At 47.4% G+C, this 21,977-nt stretch overlaps 1 protein-coding gene across 2 annotated transcripts in view; it reads left to right on the top strand.

Moving 5' to 3' along the window:
* The window catches only part of RBM15 (RNA binding motif protein 15), a 27,660-nt gene continuing 5,683 nt past the window's right edge, over nt 1-21,977 (top strand). The window contains exons 1-3 of one of the 2 annotated variants that reach the window (XR_001991827.3): nt 1-98; nt 7,628-9,207; nt 17,651-17,812. Coding sequence is in view for 1 of the 2 variants with exons in the window: in XM_050985443.1 (XP_050841400.1) it covers nt 431-3,256 (2,826 nt within the window). In the remaining variant the exon portion in view is untranslated. Of the gene's footprint in view, nt 99-371; nt 4,246-7,627; nt 9,208-17,650; nt 17,813-21,977 lie in introns of those variants that run through there. The other variant, XM_050985443.1, reaches the window with a different exon arrangement.

Consider the following 21,977-nt stretch of genomic DNA (forward strand, 5'->3'; position numbering starts at 1 on the left):
GGCAGGTAAGCGAGCCAATCAGAAGGCGGAGCTAAGTTCGGCCCGGTGTTCAATGGGCAGCGAAAATCCTCCCATGGTTGAACAGCCACGATTGACAGGTAGGACCGTCCAATGAAATCGCCGCGCCCTTTCTAACTGCCCAATGAGCGAGCGGGGCTGGGAGGCGCGCGACGGCGGCAATTCCCGCCTCCCCCGCGGGAGCACGGGGCTGGCTGACAGACCGACAGCGCTACGGACCAATGGGAACGCGTAGCGCCAGGAGGTGGGCGGAGTAGCCCAACGACGGCAGCCAATGGACGAGGGCGCCGCCCTGGGCAGCCAATGGGCGCGGGGGGGGGCGGCGCGCGCTGCCGGCGCGGCTCCCAAGATGGCGGCGGGTGCGTGAGCGGGGCGGTCGGGGAGGCCCGGCGGGAGCGCGGCCGCCGCCGCCATGAAGGGCAAGGAGCGCTCGCCCGCCAAGGCCAAGCGCTCCCGGGGCGGCGAGGACTCGGCGTCCTCCTCCTCCTCCTCGCGCGGCAGCAAGAAGCCGAGCGGCTCGTCCGGCGGAGGCGGCGGCTCCAACGGCGGGAAAGCGGCGGCGGCGTCCGGGGAGAGCAACAGCGGGAGCGGCCGGCGCGGCGCCCACGCGGACAAGGGCGGCCGCGCCGGCAGCCGCGAGTACGAGAGCGGTTCGGCGGCGGCCGCGGGCGGCGGGAGCCGGCACGGCTATAGCGGTAAAACCGCGGAGGCGTCGCGAAGCAGCAGCAGCCGCGGCGGTGAATCGCGAGCGGCCGCCGCCGCCGCCTCCTCCTCCTCCTCCTCGTCGGAGCCGGGCGGCGGGGAGTACAAGACGCTGAAGATCAGTGAGCTGGGCTCGGCGCTGAGCGACGAGGCGGTGGAGGACGGGCTTTTCCACGAGTTCAAGCGCTTCGGCGACGTGAGCGTCAAGATCAGCCGGCTCCCGCCCGGCGCCGGCGCCGCCGACGAGCGCGTGGCCTTCGTCAACTTCCGCCGGCCCGAGGACGCGCGCGCCGCCAAGCACGCCCGCGGTCGCCTCGTGCTCTACGACCGCCCGCTCAAGATCGAGGCCGTCTATGTCGGCGGAGGCAGCGGCCGCCGGCGCAGCAGCCGCTCCCCGGCGCTGCTGGACAAGGAGTCTCCCTACGGCACGGCGGCGGTCGGGGCGGTGGCGGCTGCCGTGCGGCACCCGCCGGCTGGGGCCGCGCAGCGGGCGCTGTCCCCGGCGGGCAGCGGTGGAGCTTTGGGATACCGGGACTACCGGCTGCAGCAGCTCGCCCTGGGCCGGCTCCCGCCGCCGCCGCCGCTGCCGAGGGAGCTGGAGAGGGAGCGGGACTACGGCGGCTTCTACGAGGCGCGGGTGCGGCCGGCCTACGGGCTGGAGCGCGTGGCCGGAGTGGCGGCGGCCGGGGGATTCCGTGGAGGAGGAGGAGGAGGTGCCGGAGCGGCCGCTGAGGAGGAGATCAGCCCCGAGGATGACCAGAGAGCCAACCGCACGCTGTTCCTGGGCAACCTGGACATCACCGTGAGCGAGTCGGACTTGCGGCGAGCGTTTGACCGTTTTGGGGTCATCACTGAAGTGGACATCAAGAGGCCGGGGCGGGGGCAGACCAGCACCTATGGGTTTCTTAAGTTTGAGAATCTGGACATGGCGCACCGGGCCAAGTTGGCCATGTCAGGGAAGGTGCTGCTGCGCAACCCCATCAAGATCGGGTATGGGAAAGCCACCCCGACCACCCGGCTCTGGGTGGGTGGCCTGGGGCCCTGGGTGCCCCTGGCTGCCCTGGCCAGGGAGTTTGATCGGTTTGGCACCATCCGCACCATCGATTACCGCAAAGGGGATTCCTGGGCCTATATCCAGTACGAGAGCCTGGACGCGGCACAGGCAGCCTGCACCCACATGCGGGGGTTCCCCCTGGGGGGGCCGGATCGCCGGCTCCGCGTGGACTTTGCCGACACGGAGCATCGGTACCAGCAGCCCTACCTGCAGCCCCTGCCCTTGCCACCCCCAGCTCATTACGAGCTCGTGGCAGAGGCGGCTGCTTTTGGGGCTCACCGGGGAGCCCCCCCTGACCCTCTGCGGGGGGCCCGGGACAGGACGCCACCGTTGCTCTATAGAGACCGTGACAGAGACCTTTATCCTGAGACAGAGTGGGTGCCCCCGCCGCCCCCTGTGCGGGACCGGAGTAATCGGGCAGCTGCCTATGACCCACTGGAAAGCCTGGAGCGCCGCCGGGATGGGTGGTCCTTGGAGCGGGACCGTGGGGAGAGGGAGCTGGGCAGTAGCAGTAGGGATCAGCCTAGGAAACGGAGACTGGCGGAGGATGGAGGCCGGCACTTGGACCGTTCCCCTGACAGCGAGCGCTCCTCTTCCTCCCGAAAGCGCCACTGCTTGGCCACGACCTCTCCCCCGGACCGCAGCCCCGAGCTCCTCGGAGGCCGGGAGCGTTACAGTAGTGACCCTGAGCGCTCGTCCCGCTTGCTCCTCTTGGAGCGACCTTCCCCCATCCGGGAGTCCCGCCGGGGCAGCCTGGAGCGGGGGCAGAACGAAAAGCGCGACCGCAAGAATTCCGCAGAGCGGGAGCGCAAGCATCGCGCCGCCGCCGCCCAGGAGTGCAAAAGTCCGGCCAAAAAGGACGAGCGGGCGGCGGAGGGAGGTGGCGGAGGCTCCCGGCTCAAACCTCCTCCCCAAAAACAGCAGCAGGATGGAACGGCACAGGCCGGAGCAGCGCCCAAGCTGTGCTTGGCTTGGCAGGGGATGCTCCTGCTGAAGAACAGCAACTTCCCGTCCAACATGCACCTGCTCCAGGGGGACCTCGGAGTCGCCAGCAGCCTCTTGGTGGAGGGAGCGACTGGGGGGAAAGTGGCTCAGCTCAAGATCACCCAGCGTCTCCGTCTGGACCAGCCCAAGTTGGACGAGGTCAACCGGCGCATCAAGGTGGCGGGTCCCAACGGGTACGCCATCCTGCTGGCTGTGCCCGGCGCCTCCGACAACCGCTCCGCAGCCGGGGCTGCCGAGGCCGCCACCACCTCCACGCAGAGGCCGCTCAGGAATCTGGTGTCCTACCTAAAGCAAAAGCAGGCTGCTGGGGTGATCAGCCTCCCTGTGGGGGGCAACAAAGACAAGGAGAACAGCGGGGTCCTGCACGCCTTTCCGCCCTGCGACTTCTCCCAGCAGTTCCTGGACTCCACGGCTAAGGCGTTGGCCAAATCAGAGGACGACTATCTGGTCATGATCATTGTCCGTGGGGCATCCTAAGGCCCTCGTGTTCTGTTCCCAACCCTGCCTACTCCTCCATGCAGCCCCTCCAGCGTGTGCCAGGTGCTATGGGATACAGCCTTAGCCAGCCCTGTCGTTATTTTAAATAGATCTTTGTTTGTAGGTGACTTTCCCGGGCCGATTTTCTGTTACTACATTTTTCTATAAAGATAGAAGGCAGAGAGGTTGGTTAGGAGTAGCGTGAATAGGATATTTTGAGAATTCCCTATCAATGGGGACAGCAGGGAGGCTCAGCCTGCTTTGATTTACAGAAAATAGAAAAATAATAAAAACTGGGGGTGGGGGGGAGGGGGGGGAAAGAAAAACTCCTGTCTTCCTAATTTAGATTCATGTCCTTTTTTCATTTCATGTATTTTAAAGCAAGTCCCAAGAGCTCGTCCTCGAGAGAGCTCCAAACCGAACAGACCAGATTTAAAGCACTCAGTGGAAATAGAGAACCATAACTTTAAAACAGACTGGTGTCACCTCCTCTTTTGGGTCCTTGAAATTCCGTGTGGGCCTCAGGCCAGGGGCCCATTGGGATCCCTTCCCTCGGGAGCCGCAGTGGTTTCCCCGTTGAGTCGCGTGGCTCAAGGTCGATGTTTTTCAGGTGAGCAGCAGCTGCTCTCAGGTACACAGCAGAACACTGAATTCCTTTTTGGAAAGGGATTCCTTTTTCATCCAGCCCCCCCAGGTGCATGCACTGAAACTGGGCTTTTTTAACAGATGTGTTTCCCTGATTTCCCGGTGTATCCCATATGTGCACTTTGGGTTTGTAGCAGTGACTAGGTTTGGTGAAGAGCTGAGGACTTTGTTGCAAACCAGGAATGTCTTGTGCTCGCTCTGGTGTGCAGGAAACAAGGAGGTGCTTTTAGGAGAACTTGAGTTATATTGTGGGGTTTTGGTTTTACTGCCTTTGTTTTGTTTTGTTTTGTTTTCCAAGAGTTGCAGGTTCAGTGGGGTCTGGTTCCACAATGCAAACTGAGCAAGTAAGTGCTTCTCTCCAGAGATGCTTTTCATTCTGTGATAATTTAATTACATAAAAGTTCTCATTAACATTTTACCTCTTTGTTAATAGCAAGGAACTGCTGTCTGCTAGGGACTTTTCAGGTACAGTGTGCAGTGGGCATTACATGAGGTTTATCATGGGCACCTGGAGTAAAGGGGTTTAAGCATCCTGGAGAAATATTAAAAATACTCCGAGATACTGAGGTTTGAGCTCTTTTTCCTGTGATTCAAGGATGAAACAGTTTGTAGGTTGTTTTTTGGGTTTTTTTTCCAAAGAACATAGTTCATTTTTCTTATTTTTCCCCAGTCATTGGGCACTTTTCTCCAGCTGTCTTAGCCACCTTTGGTAATTCAGGCATTTAGGAGGGGAGAAGGGATCTCAATCCCTGATGTGATCTAATTCCATGATACTCTGTTCAACACCAAAAGGATGTTGAGCAGCTTCTAAACTGAAGTGTAAATCTCACTGTATCTCTTTACAGGCCCTAAAATTGTAATCTTGCACTTAAACCCAGAATGTAATCTTGCACTTAGCCGTGTTTTCAGGGATTTGGGCAACGGAGAAGCGACGCTGCCTCGCTCGGTCCATGCTCCAGTAGATTCCTTGGATAATTGATACAGGCATGAATTGATTTCTGTTACAACTTGCATGGCAAAAATCAGATTTAAAGTGTGGAATAGGAGACAAAGGAGGAAATGTCTTGAATGTATTTTATGGGTGTAACTGAACTTGCTTGAGTTTCTGTCACAAAAATAGCAATTTTTGTTACTGTATCATTTGTCAGAGAGGGCTGTGGTTTAAGAGGGCTTTGATTCCCTTTATCTGCCCAGAATGAGTGGACCCATGTCCTGGTTTAGGACAGCATCCCAAACATTGTGGTGAACTGAGAATTCCAATGTGGCAGGATCTCTTAAACACAGATTTTGTTTTTTATAGCTACTTTTCTTTCTAAATGAAAAGGTGAAAGCCTCATTTAATGCTCTTAAATTTGAGAGTAAAATCCAGGATTTCTGGGTTGTCCTTCAATGTGAATGTAAGAGATGGCAGAATTCAGCTGTTCAGCTTACTATTAACAAGGAGAATTTTTGGGAATGACACCAGAAATGCAAATCACTGTGTTTAAGAAGATACAGCGTGTTTACCACTTACTGCAAAGAATGTTTTAATTGGAGCAGGTGCCTGTTGTGTGTCTGCAGGTGATCAATGCTGCAAGTGCTGCTTGCATTCAGAAGGAGTTTTCTGGGCAATTTCTGTCATCTGACAGAAATCACTTCCAAGAGTTTTCTAGGAAAGAGAATTGAACAGCTGGGAATTTAAATCTGCCCCAAAACCGGGGGAAGAAAAGCACTAAAGTTTGTGTTGGACACTGAGAGCAGCATTTGTTCCGCTGATCTGCAGCAGGCACCTGCTTAAAAATCCATAAAACTTGGGGTCAGCATAGCTTGTCAAAGCCAGCTTGGTTTGGGAAGCCTTTTGGGAAGGGCACGCTAGGTGCACTTCCATTTTTCCTTGGGAAATCACTGTGGTTCCACCTGCCACTGGCTCTGGAATTGTGCTGTGCTGGAGGGCGAGAAGGAACAGGCAAGGCTGTGTTTGACTCCAGGTTTTCTGGTTCCTTGTTTAATGGAGCACGTGCTTCCTTGAATCTGGTTTATTTGTGGTTGCTGCTCTGTTTTGTAAGCAAGGATTTTAACACCCTTAGAGGGTTCTTGTGGCAAAAACTTGGAAAGGTTTTTTTTGCCGGCACTGAATTCCCGTGCTGCCGTCCCGGCTGGGCGGGCTGTGCTTTCCTCCTTGGTCTGAGGTGTTCCCCATTGGAGTAACTGTCCACTGAAACTGGCTTAGCCAGGGCTGAAGGTTTAGAAGCCTGTGGGTGATACCACTGTCTGTAGAGCAAACCAGATGTAGCAGTTGTTGGCTCTCTCCTTGTGTCTGGCATTCAGTTGCTCTGGCGAGAGCTCAGTATTTCCTCCCGACCTTGTTGGCAGCTGATGTTCTTCTATTTCATTGGTGTGTTGAATTAGCCTGGAAAAAGGATGTGCTTTTCCTGAATCATTTCATCCTTGTGCTTTATGCTTTGGGGAAAGAACCTCAAATGACTCGTAGTTCTGTTTGAGATTTTAGTTTGTTGTTTATTTCTTTCAATTGGAAACTTTGCACAACTTCCTTGGCCCCTGGCCAGTGGCTTTGTTTGCCACGGGAGCGCCGAGGTTATCCTCAGTCCAGAGGTTTTAGGGACACAAATACCAACACATCCTTGTCAGCCTCCCAGAGAGAAAAGGGCATTACTGCCAAGCAGACAAACCTTGCCCTCTCTCTGTTTTGTTTCCTTCAAGGATGTTAAAGATGGAATATTTCAGTGACAACTTTCTTGGCCTCTATGGAGAGCCAAGTTTTACGAAGAACGAGTTTTAATTTCTTGTGGGGGTTTGGGAACCCTCTGGTTGATGGTAACTGAGGTGAAAGGCCTGAGGTGTTAATGGGGAGGAGGAGTGAATCAAAATTGTGAAGACAAGTTCAAAAACTCTGAGGACTCAGGGAAAAATGCCTTGGAAGATGATAGTTCCTGGCTCAAAGCAAACAGTGTTGAGAGCAGCGCTCCTGGGGAGTGCTGTGTGCCCAGAGGGGAAGAAATGGTTGCCACGTGGCTCTGGAGCTTTTGGGGTTCTTTCCCCTTTGTCCCCCTGTTTATTTCTTTATAGCACTGAAGGACAGATATTCCAATGATTGGTAGACTGAACGATGAGGTGATTTTTGTATCAGGCTTAAAGCAGACCGGGTGGTGCAGAGAATGGTTCATTGAATATTCATCTCCCCGCAGCTGCGATTGTGTGAAAACGATGGCTCGGAGATATGACTTGAATAGCAACAATTTTAAATTTTATTGGGTGTGTCTTTGATTTGACATTTTCATATTGGCATTGTCTGCTGTTAGATTTGCACAGCAGAACGAGAGCAAAAGAGCTGTGTAACACTACATTTCATGGTTTTGTTGATAAGTTGCCTTCAGGAAATACCCAGTGAGGAAAGTCAACCGAATTAGCAAGAATTAGGTTGGTTTTTCTCCTGGTTAATGATTTCGGTGTGCCCCAACAAACGTTACTGCAAGTTGAGTAATCATCAGTACTGTAAGCCTAGTTTTATCCTGGTCCAAAAAGAAGCCTTTTGCATCTATCCCTAGAAGGCAACTTCATTCCGAGGTTTCCTGCCCACAGGTGGTATTGGTGCTTTTTGAAGTCCAAGTGGAATACTCAGAAAGGCCTCATAGCTCTTTATGTTCATCTGTATAATGTAGGGAGGGGAAAAACCCAAATCTGATGTACACATTTGTATTGAAATAACGTTTTTTTTCCTCCTGCAAGCAAATCTGGTGGACTGCAGAAGACAACCGCATGGGATACCGAGCTCTAATGGACCTTTGGGAAGAGAAGCTGTGGCTTATGTGGAATTTACATGGGCCTCCTGGTGGAAGAAAGCTTATCTGTTTAGTATTTGTGCATTTTACTAAAATGGCAGCTTTAAAAAAAAAAAAAAAAGTTGTGTATCTGCTATTGTGATGCCAATGCCCGTGTTTTAAGTGGAAAAAAAAAATGACCTCTTTGCTTTGTGCTGTGTACACAAGATTGCTGGAAAAGTAAAGGAATACCCTTTTTATGGCTCACACAGCTTAAAAGTAGCTGTCACTCAAACATGCGCTCACAGTTGAGCTGATTTTGTTTCATTCTAAATAAATTGTTTCTTTTGAGGAAAATGGTTTTTCTGCCTGGAAGTGAATTGACGACAAACGTTTGGCCCCTGTGTTGGCAGCGGAGGGGTTCCTGCTGCTGCTGCCCAATTGAGCTGATAGTTGTGGGTCTTGAGCAAGAAGCAGGGAGAGCACCGACACTTTTGCGTTGATCGACCTGTGGTACCAGTCAGAAGAATTTGTGTCTGATGGCCTTGCTGTGGCCCCCGTGTTTGCAGTGAAAATGGGGTCACTTGCTGCGTTTCTCCTCAGCGGGACGGGGCAGCGGTGCTGCTGCTGGCACACAAGAAGCAGGGAAGCACCACCCTGCGCCTCGGAACGGTGGCCAAGTCTGGGGCTTCGCTGGTTGGAAGAGCTGGAGTTCCTGAATTTTAAGTTTCTCTGATTTATTTTGTTCACCCAACATGTTTGCCTTTAGTTTTGATTCTTGGTTTTTTTTTTTAATTTTGAAGAAAAAAAGTTTTGAAATTGCTTTGAATCTTGCACGTAAAACCTTTGCACCAAAATTGCCAAAAGAAAAAGAGAAATGAGTCCTTAAAAGTGTTTAAATGCTGTTAATAAAGCCTTTCCTGCCGTACGCGAGGCGCTCCTCCATCTCCAGGGGCTTTTCAGCAGTTGTGGGTTTAGTGCTGAATGGATGAAGAGTTCCTGAGAGCTGGAGGCGGTAATTTAAACCTTTGCGTGGTGTCTCAGTGCCTTATTTTGACGGTTTTGAAGCCAGTGGTTCCACACGCCTCGGATGTGCATGTGCCCTGCTCGCGTCCCGGCCCCGCCGCGCACTCCGTGCAGTCGCTCCCGGTGTAGTGCAGACGGGGAGAGGAACAGCCGGAGGCGGCCTGAAAACGTTGTGTGCTGTAGCTCTCCTGTCCCGGGGGCTCCTGAGCTTTGGAAAGCTGTTCCCGTGCAGGAGCACAACTCCGTGTCTGCTGCCTGAGGACCGCGGCCGTCGAGAGGAAGCCGCCACCGCTGCGTCGTCGGCTTCAGGATCTCCCGTGCTGTGCTCGTGGTAGAATTCCTGTGACCTGCCATGAAGACACCTTGAACGCTTGCCCTGTTTGCCTTGCCACACTTTAACTTCCATGGATAACCCCCTGCAGCCGGGCAGGAGCTTTGCTAGGCTGCAGATGCCTCTCAGCTGACGGATGCAGTGGTTGTGCTCTGCAAGGTGTCAAAGCGCTGTGTAAATCCCTAAAACAGGTAAGGGGCTGGAAGAGGTTGGACTGAGTTGTAATGTGAAAGAAGATTGTTGTTCACCTTTTGTTGCCTTGATTCTCCAGTTTATTAATGCTTACTAATTATGGTTTCCTCAGTCACCGTGCTGCTCCACCCGCTCGGAATGGGGGCGAAGGAGCCGACTCTGGGATGTGCTTCCCTGTTGGTTGGGGAGTCCCCTTGAGAAACAGGGCCCTTCACATAAAGCTACATGTTCTCAGCTTGGCAAGCTGGAACTGTTATTTTGACTTCATGAACTGCTTGAATTAACACTGCTTTAACCCAGAGTGGTGTTTATAATTTGTATGTGTTGATAAGGAAAGCCAAGCCAATGATTTGGCAAATTGTCTGTGTTTGTGGGATGCTGGTGTAATAATTTAAATGAAGCTTTTTGTTGTAAATGGGAGCAATAGTAGATATTGCTGGTTATGAGGGAAGGGAATTGGAGAGGGGAGACTCAGGAGATGCCTTTTCTTCTAGAAGTTGGTGTTTGTAGTTAAAATTCCTATTTTATGCAATGTATTTCTTGTGCTGTTGAGATCCAACCTCTGACTCTCCTTTGAAGTGTTGTACAGTAGGTCTGGGGCTGGTAGCAATAGTGGGAGATGTGTTTCAGCCCTTTTGCCTCGGCTGGGGGGTTGATGCTGATGGGAGATGGGTGATCTGTCAGTGCAGCCCAAAAAAGGGGCTCTTTTTGGCAAGCTGGTCACCTGCTCAGGTATCCAGGTGTTTGTGTCAGGCCTTGGGCTCTATCCCACTTTTTGGATGTGCTTTGAAATGTCAGTGGCTGTTCCAGAAGAGTTCTGCCTCTCTGAGTCAGATTTCACTGTCTGTTTCACTGGGAGATGGTTCCCTGTCTCCTTTACATCATGCATTTATTCCAGAGACTCAGAGGTACCGTGGGATGTGCTGTGGGATGGTTCTCCTACAGTCACTTTGCCATAGCGAGGTGTTTTTTGGGTGCTGGGTCTGCCCCTCTGCCTTCTGAAGGGCTTAGAGGGATGCTCCAGTGGCCAGGTAGAGCCAGGCTGTTGTTAAAACCAGTCTCTTGGAAGGCTTAAGTGCTCTATATGCATCATATTAATTTGGCTAATGAGACTTCTGGGGAAAGTGGATTTATAACGAGAACCATTTAATTAACTGCACTGCAGCAGAGAGCAATGCGAGCAGATTAGATGGGAGCAGGTTATTTGAATTCACACATTTTTTTAGAACTGTGCTTTTACCAGCTGCAGCTGAATTAATAAGTTTAAAACATCAGATGGCCCAGATTCTGCTCGTGGCCCGTAACAAGCTTGTGTTGGCCTCATGCTGCTGGTTTACTATGAATGGCAAATGCTCTTGGAGGATATGCTCCCACCTCTTGTCCTGAGGTCTGGGGCAAAGGCTGAAAAGGGTTTGGTCAAGGAGGCAGAGCACTGGAAAGGCTCTTGGGCTGCTGGCTTTGTGATTCCCGTTGTGTTTCCTGCGGTTCTTGGCTCGGAGCCCTGTGCCTGAGTGTAATTAGAGCTGCCTTGAGAACTGGGCGAGGTAAACTCCTGAGGCAGAGGAAGCTCTGAGGGACTGGGTCAGTGCACGTGCTGTGATGGGTTTGACAGCTGCTCATCCTATTTGTCCACGTGCTGGAGGTGCCTGTAGCAGGAGCCGAGAGCGTGGATGGTGGCACAAAAGTTGCCTGGTTTTGTCCCTCTTTGTACCCCACTCCAGGGATGTATTAATGAAACGTTGGAACCCGGGGTGGGGATGCTGTCAAACGTGCTGCTGGTGCTGTGCATTAATGAGCTGCCACCTCCCAACCCAGCTCTTGGGTTTGAGCTCGTGTGTGTTGTCCCAGGTCAGGGATGGGCTGTGGTGGGCTCCACAGACAAGCAGATGAGCTGTGGGTTAATTGTGGGTCACAGCTCTTTCATCTCCTTATCTGCCTGCCTTGACCTTCATGCCTAGTTCTGCTATTGCATCTGAAGATCAGGCTGGAGGTTTTTAGCTCTCTTCAGTATTTCCTGTCCCCAGATGCAGTGAGAGGTCAGGCCAAGGTTTAGCAATGCACACAGCCTGACCCAGCCCCGAGCTGGCAGCGTTCCCTGGCACTGCTGCCCTTTGTGCAGCGGAGCACTTGGATCCTGCAGCCAGCCTCTCCTTTCAGATGCATGTGCTGCATTTCCAGGCTGTACAATTGCACATTTTATAAAGTAAAATATGCACATTTACTGCACATGTGTGACTGTACAGCCTGTGCACATAGGAGATATGGTGGGGACACAAATGTGTGTCTGAGGGCACACGAGGGGCGTGGAAGGCTTTGAGTGAAGGGAAGCCAGCGAGGTCTCCTGGGGTGGCTCTTGAGCTGTTTGCCCATGGAGAGGAGATGTCCTTTGGGCCATGGAGGTGTTTGCAGCCCCCTCGGCCAGGGGATTGCTTTGGTTGTTGAGGTGGGTGCTCCAGCTCTGACCTGGGCAGGGGTTCAGGGCAGGATAAGGTCCTGAACCACCTGAGCTGTTGTTGTTGAGGCTTTTGGGGAGCAGGTGGTGAGAAAAGGGGATGTTGGTGTTTCTCATGCTGCTCCTCTCAGGTAGTGAAGACAAGACTGTGAACAAGGATCAGGAGGGACCCTTCACCAGGAACTGGACTGAAGGGACAAAGGGGAATGGATTCAACTGAAAAAGGGGAAATTCAGGTTTGATTTTGGAAGAAATCCTTCCTTATGAGGGTGGGGAAGCCCTGGCACAGGGTGCCCAGAGCAGCTGTGCCTGCCCCACCCCTGGAAGTGTCCAAGGCCAGGTTGGATGGAGCTTGGAACAGCCTGGACTAGTGGATGGTGTCCCTGCCATTGCAGGGAGAGGAACAAGATGAGATTTAAGGTTCCTTCCACCCCAAACCTTTCCAGGGCTCTGCGATTCCGAGACCTTGTGTTTCACCTGTGCCTGCTCAGCTTTCCCCTCTGGCACTGAGGCACAGCCTGTTCTGAGCTCTCAGGTATCTGAGGGTGCCTTGGCTGCTCCTCGTGGCACTCAGAGCAGCATCCCAAGAGAGCCCAGTCCCAGAAACCCCATCCCTGTCACCACCCTTGTGTCAGCCAGGGTGGCTGTGACTCCTTCCCAGCTTGTCCAAAGGCTTGAGGGGCTGGAGCTCAGTTTGTTGATGTCCTCATTGTCACTGGGGTGTTGTAAAGACACCCTTTGCCTCTTCCTTCCAGAGTACAGTCCTGGCTCTGTCTTGTCCACGTGAGAGTTAGCTATAGGAGAACGTGTTGCAAAGCTTGGTGGTGGCTTCAGAGGCAAAGTCTGCTTTGGAAAAGAGACTTTGACCCATGAATTACTTCTGGAATTGTCTGTGGCCATGAGCAAGAGCTCCCATCCCCTTTGTGGTTTCTGCAGGCTGGAATGTTTTCCCATGAGGATCTCAGCTAATGCTAAAATTTCTGGGTTTTCAACATCTGCTTTAATTTTTGTTCATTAGAGTCGCTGATAAATTCCCATGGACTTCAGTGAGAGCCATTATGGTATCTTTAAACATTTTTATTTTCAAACAACTCCCACCTCCTATGAAGGCTTCCAGCTCCTCAGAAGTGAAACTTTTAAATTCATGCTCTGCTGTAATGCAGCCTAATAAGGCTCTGCTTCATAAACACAGCTGCAGGACATGTCCCAGGCCAGGGGGAAACCAGCACCAAAAAAAGACTAAAAGAGTGTTCCTGTTATCAGTGTGTGTGAGGGCAAGTAAACAGCCCAGACCACGAGGGATCTGCCAAACAGGGGAGGGAAGAACAGCCACATTTCCTGTTGCTGGAAGGCCATGGTGTCACATCCTTACCCAGTTATTTTAAATTGCTTTAGGCTTAAGGTGAACGCAGGAGCCCCAGCAGTGTTGGTAGCTGGAGCACCTCGTTTGGGGTGGTTTCTGTGCTGCCACAGCTGTGGAAAAGCCTCTTTTTCCCCTTTAAAATGGGAATGATTTCCCCCTGTGGTTGATGAGTGTGCTGGGAGCAGTGCAGAGGAGCAGCTTTGCCCTGGGTTGGGTTCAGCCCAGGGAAGGGTCAGAGGGAGATCCCAGGGATGGGGTTGGACCCAGAGCTGTCACCCCTCACCCTGCTGTCAGGAAAATTAACCCACAAACACCAGAGGCTGATGTCCAAAAGGAGACAGAGGAGTCCTTTGGCTTTATTCCCATCAAGACAGAGGCCATGGGGCATCCCCTGGGGTCTCTCACATTTTTGGAGGATGCAGCCTCCCTTTTTATCCCAATTTCCAGCCACATTTCCCTTCTCTCTTTCCCCATTTCTGAGGCACTTGAGAGGTTCAGACTTCCCAAAACACCTGATACCAAAGATTCCCCTCTAATGTACAACCCTCCCTTTTCATTTTTAATTCTTATGGAATTCAGGTTTTTTTCTTCCCTATTGTTTCTTTCAATGTCCAGTTTAATTTCTCATCAAACCTAAAGTTTATTTGTAAAAGCAAATCTCTTTTTCCATTCACCAATCAGTGAAATCCTTCCCATTGTTTCTTTTCTCTCCCAGAGCTGGTTTTATCTCCCAGCAGACCCAGAGCTGGTTTGGAAAGACAAATCCACTGTTCCTGTCCCTGCTCAGGCACTCAGGGGTGTGGGATTCCCAGAGGGCTCCAAGCTCACCCAGAGCTGGGCACAGTGAGGAGACACCTGGAACAATCCCAGCCCTGCCCTGGAGGGGATCCACTGGGAGATGAAATTGTTCCTTATTTCAGATAAAGCTCAGCACCACTCCCTCTGTGCCCAGGGCTGCTCTTGCATTTGGGGAGTGCTGGGACAGTCCCAGCCTTGCTCTGCAGGAATTCTGTTTGTATCCAGGGCAGAGCCTGACCACGGAGAGGGAGGGGCAGGACAGGTTCATTTTGTGCCCTCTGAATGCCCAAATCCCTGCTCCAGCTGCTGGGTCCTGCTTTTCAGTGAGGCAGAACAAGGAAGGGAAAGCTGCAGCTGGGGGCCAGGACACTCAGGGCTGTACAAATTATACATAAAATATAGAAATAATAGATGTATTATTTATAATGGTATATAACTATATAAAATATAGTATAAACAATATAAAATAATATAAGATATAAATAATATGTATATATAATTAAATAATTATATATGATAATATAGAAAATTTTATAAAATAATATAAGATATAAATAATATGTATAAATAAATTAAATAATTATGTCCTAATATATAAACATTTATATAGATAATATAAAATATAAATAAGATGTATAGATAAAGAATTATATATAAAATATACTAAAATCTATAAAATAATGTAAAATAGATGTAATATGTAGAAATAAATAATTATATATTAATATATAAATGTTTATATGAAATAATATAAAATATAAATAAGATGTATAGATAAATTCTATATAAATGTATGAAAATTACTATAAAATAATATTAAATGTAAGTAATGTGTCGAAATAAACAATTATATATTAATATATAAATGTTTATATGAAATAATATAAAATACAAATATATTTATAGATAAATAAATATTTATATATTGAAATCTTTAAATTATATAAAACAATATAAAATTTAAGTCATATATACCAATAAATTAAAAGAAGGTATGAATGATATAAAATCATTCTAGTGGGTATGGGGTACAGTGTGCCTCCTGATGTGAGCTCCACCTGCACCAATTTCCATCCCTTTGACAGACCCGAGCTGAGGCTTGGCAGGATTTTCTCCTGGCATGCATTAAATAATTACATATAAAATATTATTAAGACATAATATATAAACGTTTATATGGAATAATATAAAATATAAATAATATCTTTAGAAAAATAATTATATATAAAATATATTGAAATCTATAGAATAATATAAAATATAAGTAATATGGATAAATAAATTATTATATATTAATAGATAAATGTTTATATGGAGTAATATAAACTATAAATAAGATGTATAGATAAATTAAATTATATATAAATATATGAAAATGTCTATAAAATAATATAAAATGGAAGTAATATGGATAAATAAAATAAATAATTATATATTAATATATAAAGGTTTATATGAAATAATATAAAATATAAGTTATATGTATAGATACATTAAATCATATATAAAATATATGAACATGTCTATAAAATAAAATGGAAGTAATATGGATAAATAAATTAAACAATTATATATTAATAGATAAATGTTTATATGGAATAATATAAAATATAAATAACATCTTTAGAAAAATGATTATATATAAAATATATTGAAATCTATAGAACAATATAAAATAGAAGTAATATGGATAAATAAATTATTATCTATTAATAGATAACTGTTGATATATGGATAAATAAATTATCATCTATTAATAGATAAATGTTGATATGGAGTAATATAAGCTATAAATAAGATGTATAGATAAGTTAAATTCTATATCAATATATGAACATCCCTTGAAGGGGTTTCAGCCCTGCAGGTGCCCACCCCCTAACCCAGTCCTGCCTGGCAGGCACTGGGAGCAGGTCCTGGGGGCTGCCCCGGCTCCTCCCTCAGGGCTGCACCTGGCAGTGAATCCCTGGCAGTGAATCCCTGGCAGCAGTGGAGAAGCGTTTCCTTCCCAGGAGGGGTGGCACAGCCCCAGCGGTGATCCTTGGCTGCGTGGAGAAGCCACTTCCATGTTTTCCTCTTGCTTTCTTCGTCCAGTGCTGTAAAATTAATCAGGATTCAGGGGATCAGTCCTCTGCCTGCCAGTGCTCAGGAAACTCCTGATCTCAATGAAGTTGTTAAGGGTTTTTCCCGGAGGGACTCAGGTGTTTTAGCAGGTCCTTGTTGGGGTACAGTGAAATTTGGAGGCTGTTCTTGGGTTCCTTTGGTCCCTCACATTCCTTCCAGCCACCTCTGCTTCCCTGCAGGTCACTGGATCTTTATATATAAATAATATGTATGAATAAATTAATTCTATATGAATAGGTAGAAATTCTATAATTCTATATATTTGGGGAATTCTTGTGTTTGGTTTCTCTGCATCATGATCTTTAGAGGGTTTTTAAACCAATGGATCCTGGTTCAAATCCTTCCAAATGTGGTTTCCCATCCACATCCCCCTGGCCATGGTGTATTATCCCATGTGCAGAGGATGAGCTTGAGCAGGAAAATGTCCCCAGAGGTGACTCAGGGCACAGTGCTGAGGCTGGCATTGCTTTTCCAAGGGCTTGGATTTATTGTGAGAGAAATCTTGGAAAGATCCAGGAGGTTGTTGGGGATTTCTTCCCAGTGGAAAGGGTGGAGATGCTGCCTGTGGGGTGCAGGAGGGATCCAGTTCAGGGATGGCTGGGAGGGCACCACCCTCCCACCAAACATTTTCCATGCTGAGGATTGGTTTTGGCCATTGCTGCTGGGTTTTTCTGCTAAAGATGAGTAAGGGGAGAATTTCCTACAAAGGGAAAAATTAAGGGAATATAGGGAAATATAGGGAATGTAAGGAAATATAGGGAATGTAAGGGAAATGTAAGAAATGAAATGAAAAATTAAGGGAAATGTAAGAAATGTAAGGAAAATTAAGGGAATGTAAGGGAATGTAGGGAAATGTAAGGAAATTAAGGGAGATGTAAGGGGGATGTAAGGAAATTAAGGGAGATGTAAGGGGGATGTAAGGAAAATTAAAGACATGCAAGGGGAATGCAAGGAAAATTAAGGGAATGTAAGGAAATATAGGGAATGTAAGAAATGAAATGAAAAATTAAGGGAAATGTAAGGAAAATTAAGGAAATGTAGGGGGAATGTAAGGAAAATTAAGGGAAATGTAAGGAATATTAAGGGAATGTAAGGAAAATTAGGGGAATGTAAGGAAAAAGAAGTGTAAGGGGAATGTAAGAAAAATTAAGGGAAATGTAAGGGGAATTTAAGGAAAATTAAGGGAGATATAAGGAAAAATCAGGGGAAATGCAAGAAATGTAAGGAAGATTAAGGGAATGTAAGGAAAATTAAGGGAAATGTAAGGGGAAAATTTACAGGAATAATTTCCCCCATGGAAAGGATGCTCAGGCCTTGGCAAGTGCTGAGCCAGGGAGGTTTGGAGTGCCCATCCCTGGAGGTGGCACTCAGTGCTCTGGGCTGGGACAGGGTAGGGGTCAGGCACAGCTGGGACTCGACAATCCAGGAGGGCTTTTCCAACCTTAAAGATTCTGGGATTCTGTGAAGGGAGCAGGGACAAAAGGGATTTTCTGGTGCACCTCAGACTGCAGCTTTTACCCTCATTTGTGTCCCAGGAACCCCTGCTCTTGCATTTCTGCCCACCTGAGCACCCTGTTGTGGTGTTCATGTTCAATGTCCCCATCCTCACTGCTGCCTTCTCTCTTGTTGTATCCTGCAGAAAATAAATTCATTTGGTTTTCAGAGCTGCCAGGGAACTGAACCATCTGTTCTGTGCTTGCCTCCCCAGCGCCAGGTGTGAGCAGAGAAGTGTCTGAGCACCAGCCTGGGCCTGCTGAGTGGAAAAACAAAGGTCTGAAGACTCTTCACCCCCCTCCCAGCCCGCTGGCAGGATGGTGCAGGGCTCCTGGGAGCAGTCTCTCATTGTGGGCATTGGTTTCCTCAACAAGAGGTAATTGTGGCTGGAGAAAGGGGCTTTAATAATCAATAATTAATAATAATAATCCTGTGCAGGATTGTTCTGGGGGCAGATAAGGGGTGCTGGTGCCCACCCATGGGCTGGGATGTGGGAAGTGGGAGCTCCTGAGCTGTTTGCTCCTCTGCAGAAGGAAGGAGAGGGGGACAGGAGCTCCAGTTGTGCTGGATAAGGGGTTGGTGACATTGGTCTGTGACATTGGTGACATTGGTCTGTGACATTGGTCTGTGACATTGGTGACATTGGTCTGTGACATTGGTCTGTGACATTGGTCTATGACATTGGTCTGTCACATTGGTCTGTCACATTGGTGACGTTGGTCTGTGACATTGGTCTGTGACATTGGTGACATTGGTCTGTCACATTGGTCTGTGACATTGGTCTGTGACATTGGTGACATTGGTCTGTGACATTGGTCTGTCACATTGGTCTGTGACATTGGTGACATTGGTCTGTGACATTGGTCTGTGACATTGGTGACATTGGTCTGTGACATTGGTGACGTTGGTCTGTGACATTGGTCTGTGACATTGGTCTGTGACATTGGTGACGTTGGTCTGTGACATTGGTGACGTTGGTCTGTGACATTGGTCTGTCACATTGGTCTGTGACATTGGTGACATTGGTCTGTGACATTGGTCTGTGATATTGGTCTGTGACATTGGTCTGTCACATTGGTCTGTGACATTGGTCTGTGACATTGGTGACATTGGTCTGTGACATTGGTGACATTGGTCTGTGACATTGGTCTGTGACATTGGTGACGTTGGTCTGATGGAGAGAGGGCAGGACTCTCCCTGGGTTCCTGCAGGTTTGGGGGAGCTTTGCTGGAGTGCTGGGACAGTCCCAGCCTTGCTCTGCAGGAATTCTGTTTGTATCCAGGGCAGAGCCTGACCACGGAGAGGGAGGGGCAGGACAGGTTCATTTTGTGCCCTCTGAATGCCCAAATCCCTGCTCCAGCTGCTGGGTCCTGCTTTTCAGTGAGGCAGAACAAGGAAGGGAAAGCTGCAGCTGGGGGCCAGGACACTCAGGGCTGTACAAATTATACATAAAATATAGAAATAATATAGTTATAATTATAAATATAACTATAAATGTAGAAATTATATTTATAAATAATATGAAATGGAAATAATATGTATAAATAATTTAAATAATTTTATATGAATATATAAATGTTTATATGGAATAATATAAAATATAAATAATATGTCGAAATAAATTAGATAATTGTATATAAAATATATAAAAATTCTATAAAATATATGAAATATAGGTAATATGTAGAAATAATTAAATTATATATTAATAAATAAACGTTTATCTTTAATAATATAAAATATAAATAATATTTATAAATAAAGTAGATAATTATATATAAAATATATAAAAATTCTACAAAATTATATGAAATACAAGCAGTATATAGAAATAAATTAAATAATTATATATTAATAAATAAACAGTTATGAAATAATACAAAATATAAGTAATATTTATAAATAAATTAGATAATTATATATAAAATATATAAAATTTCTATAAAATGATATTAAATATAAATAATATATATAATACTTATATAAATATAAGTAATATGTAGAAATAAATTAAATAATTATATATTAATAAATAAAAGTTTATATAAAATAAACGGAAAATATAAAATATAAATAAGTTAAATAATTATATATTAAATTTATTAACATTTTTAAAGTTAAATAAAATATATGTAATATGTATAAATAAATTAAATATATATTATAAGATAAATGTTTATATGTAATAGTATAAAATATAGATAATATGATATATAGATAATATGAAATGTATAGATAAACAGAATATTTATATATAAAGATATTTTAAATTATATTAAATAATATAAAATTTAAGGATGTGTATAAATTAATTAAAATAAAGTATAAATAATATCAAATAATTCCAGTGTGTGTGGATGGGGTGGGAGGTGTGGACACCACGTCCTGCTGAGATATTTCGTGGTGGCCAAAGAGGTGAAAATAGCACAGGGCTTGTGAGAGGAGGAAGGTGTTGGGCAGAGGCTTCAGTTCAGGGAGAGGGAGAGAGCAGAGCCTGAGAGGGGCTGGGAATGTGGGCAGTGGGAGCTGCAGGAGAGGAGGGAGCTGTGGGGTGGCTCCTTCCATCCCAGAGCTGGGAATGTGGGCAGTGAGAGCTGCAGGAGAGGAGGGAGCTGTGGGGTGGCTCCATCCATCCCAGAGCTGGGATTGTGGGCAGTGGAGCTGCAGGGCCAGCAGGGAGCTGTGGGGTGGCTCCAACCATCCCAGAGCTGGGAATGTGGGCAGTAGGAGCTGCAGGAGAGGAGGGAGCTGTGGGGTGGCTCCTTCCATCCCAGAGCTGGGAATGTGTGCAGTGGGAGCAGCAGGAGAGGAGGGAGCTGTGGGGTGGCTCCTTCCATCCCAGAGCTGGGAATGTGTGCAGTGGGAGCTGCAGGAGAGGAGGGAGCTGTGGGGTGGCTCCTTCCATCCCAGAGCTGGGAATGTGGGCAGTGGGAGCAGCAGGTGAGCAGGTTAGGGTTAGGGTTAAGGTTAGGGTTAGAGTTAGGGTTAGGGTCAGTTAGGTTGTGGGGTGGCTCCTTCCATGGGGATTGTGTGCAGTGGGAGCTGCAGGGCCAGCAGGGAGCTGTGGGGTGGCTCCTTCCATCCCAGAGCTGGGATTGTGGGCAGTGAGAGCAGCAGGAGAGGAGGGAGCTGTGGGGTGGCTGCAACCATCCCAGAGCTGGGATTGTGGGCAGTAGGAGCTGCAGGGCCAGCAGGGAGCTGTGGGGTGGCTCCTTCCATCCCAGAGCTGGGAATGTGGGCAGTGGGAGCAGCAGGTGGGGAGGGAGCTGTGGGGTGGCTCCTTCCATCCCAGAGCTGGGATTGTGGGCAGTGAGAGCAGCAGGAGAGGAGGGAGCTGTGGGGTGGCTGCATCCATCCCAGAGCTGGGATTGTGGGCAGTGGGAGCAGCAGGAGAGGAGGGAGCTGTGGGGTGGCTCCTTCCATCCCCCAGAGTTTTGCTCCCACTCTGGTCAAAGCCAAAAGCTCTTGGGGAGATGCAGAAAAAAGCTAAAATGCTAATTGCCTTCCAGAAAGAAATGCTGAAATCCAGAAGGTTTAGGACTGGAACAGCTCCCACATGGTTCCTGGTACAAACCAAAGCTGCTGGTAGTGTTTGAGTAGAGGAGAGTGAGGAACTTTATTGTTTCACGAGGTGAAAACTCAATTTTTTAAGTGAAAGTTTCATCCCTGCTGCAGAAAGGCTCGGCTGAGGGCTGAGTGCAGGACTGGCTGGGTTTGGTTCATCCCCCTGCAGCTCCCAGTGCCTTCCACACCCCAGAAATCCTCATCCAGCAATCCTGGTGCCTTGGACAGTGCCCCTGGGACCCTCACTGATATTCCCTGCCCATCCCAACCCAGAGTGCTGCATGCTGAGGTGTCAGCTGCAAACTGATGATGGGTGCAGTGGAAAGGACAATTCCCAAAGCACCTGCAGATTCCTGGCAGAAGCTGTCACACAGCACATGAGAAATAAACTGGTTTGTAGCACTGATCTTCCCCATTCCCTGTGATTTTTCCCCCTTTTAAGCTCAATTTCTTTGGCACTGTGGAATTGTGTCACTGCTGGGTTTGGCCCATCATCTGTAGAGGGACTTTCTTACCTGTGACAGTATTGGAGCTCCTTGAAACTGTCACAGTATTCTGGAGCTTTTTATTAAATGTAGACCACCTCATTTTGGGCTTGAAATTATCTGTTTCACAGTTTAAAGGAGTGTTTCTATAGGGGAAACAACTCTCTTGCTGCCTTAATATTAAAAAAAAAGGGAATAAAAGAAAAAATATAGGATAATTAAATCACCTTAATTAAAAAAAGGAAAGGTAAAAAGAAGGATAATGATGCCATTGGCTAGAATGAATATCCCAGGTTGAAATGATAATTTCAAATACCAATTTTTTTACTATAATAATTTCAAATACCAAATTTTTTACTATAATAATTTCAAATACCAATTTTTTTGCCATTATAATTTCAAATACCAAATTTTTTTACTATAATAATTTCAAATACCAACTTTTTTACTATAATAATTTCAAATACCAATTTTTTTCCATTATAATTTCAA

This window comes from Serinus canaria, chromosome 26, assembly GCF_022539315.1.
Source record: "Serinus canaria isolate serCan28SL12 chromosome 26, serCan2020, whole genome shotgun sequence".
NCBI classification, from domain to species: Eukaryota; Metazoa; Chordata; class Aves; order Passeriformes; family Fringillidae; genus Serinus; species Serinus canaria.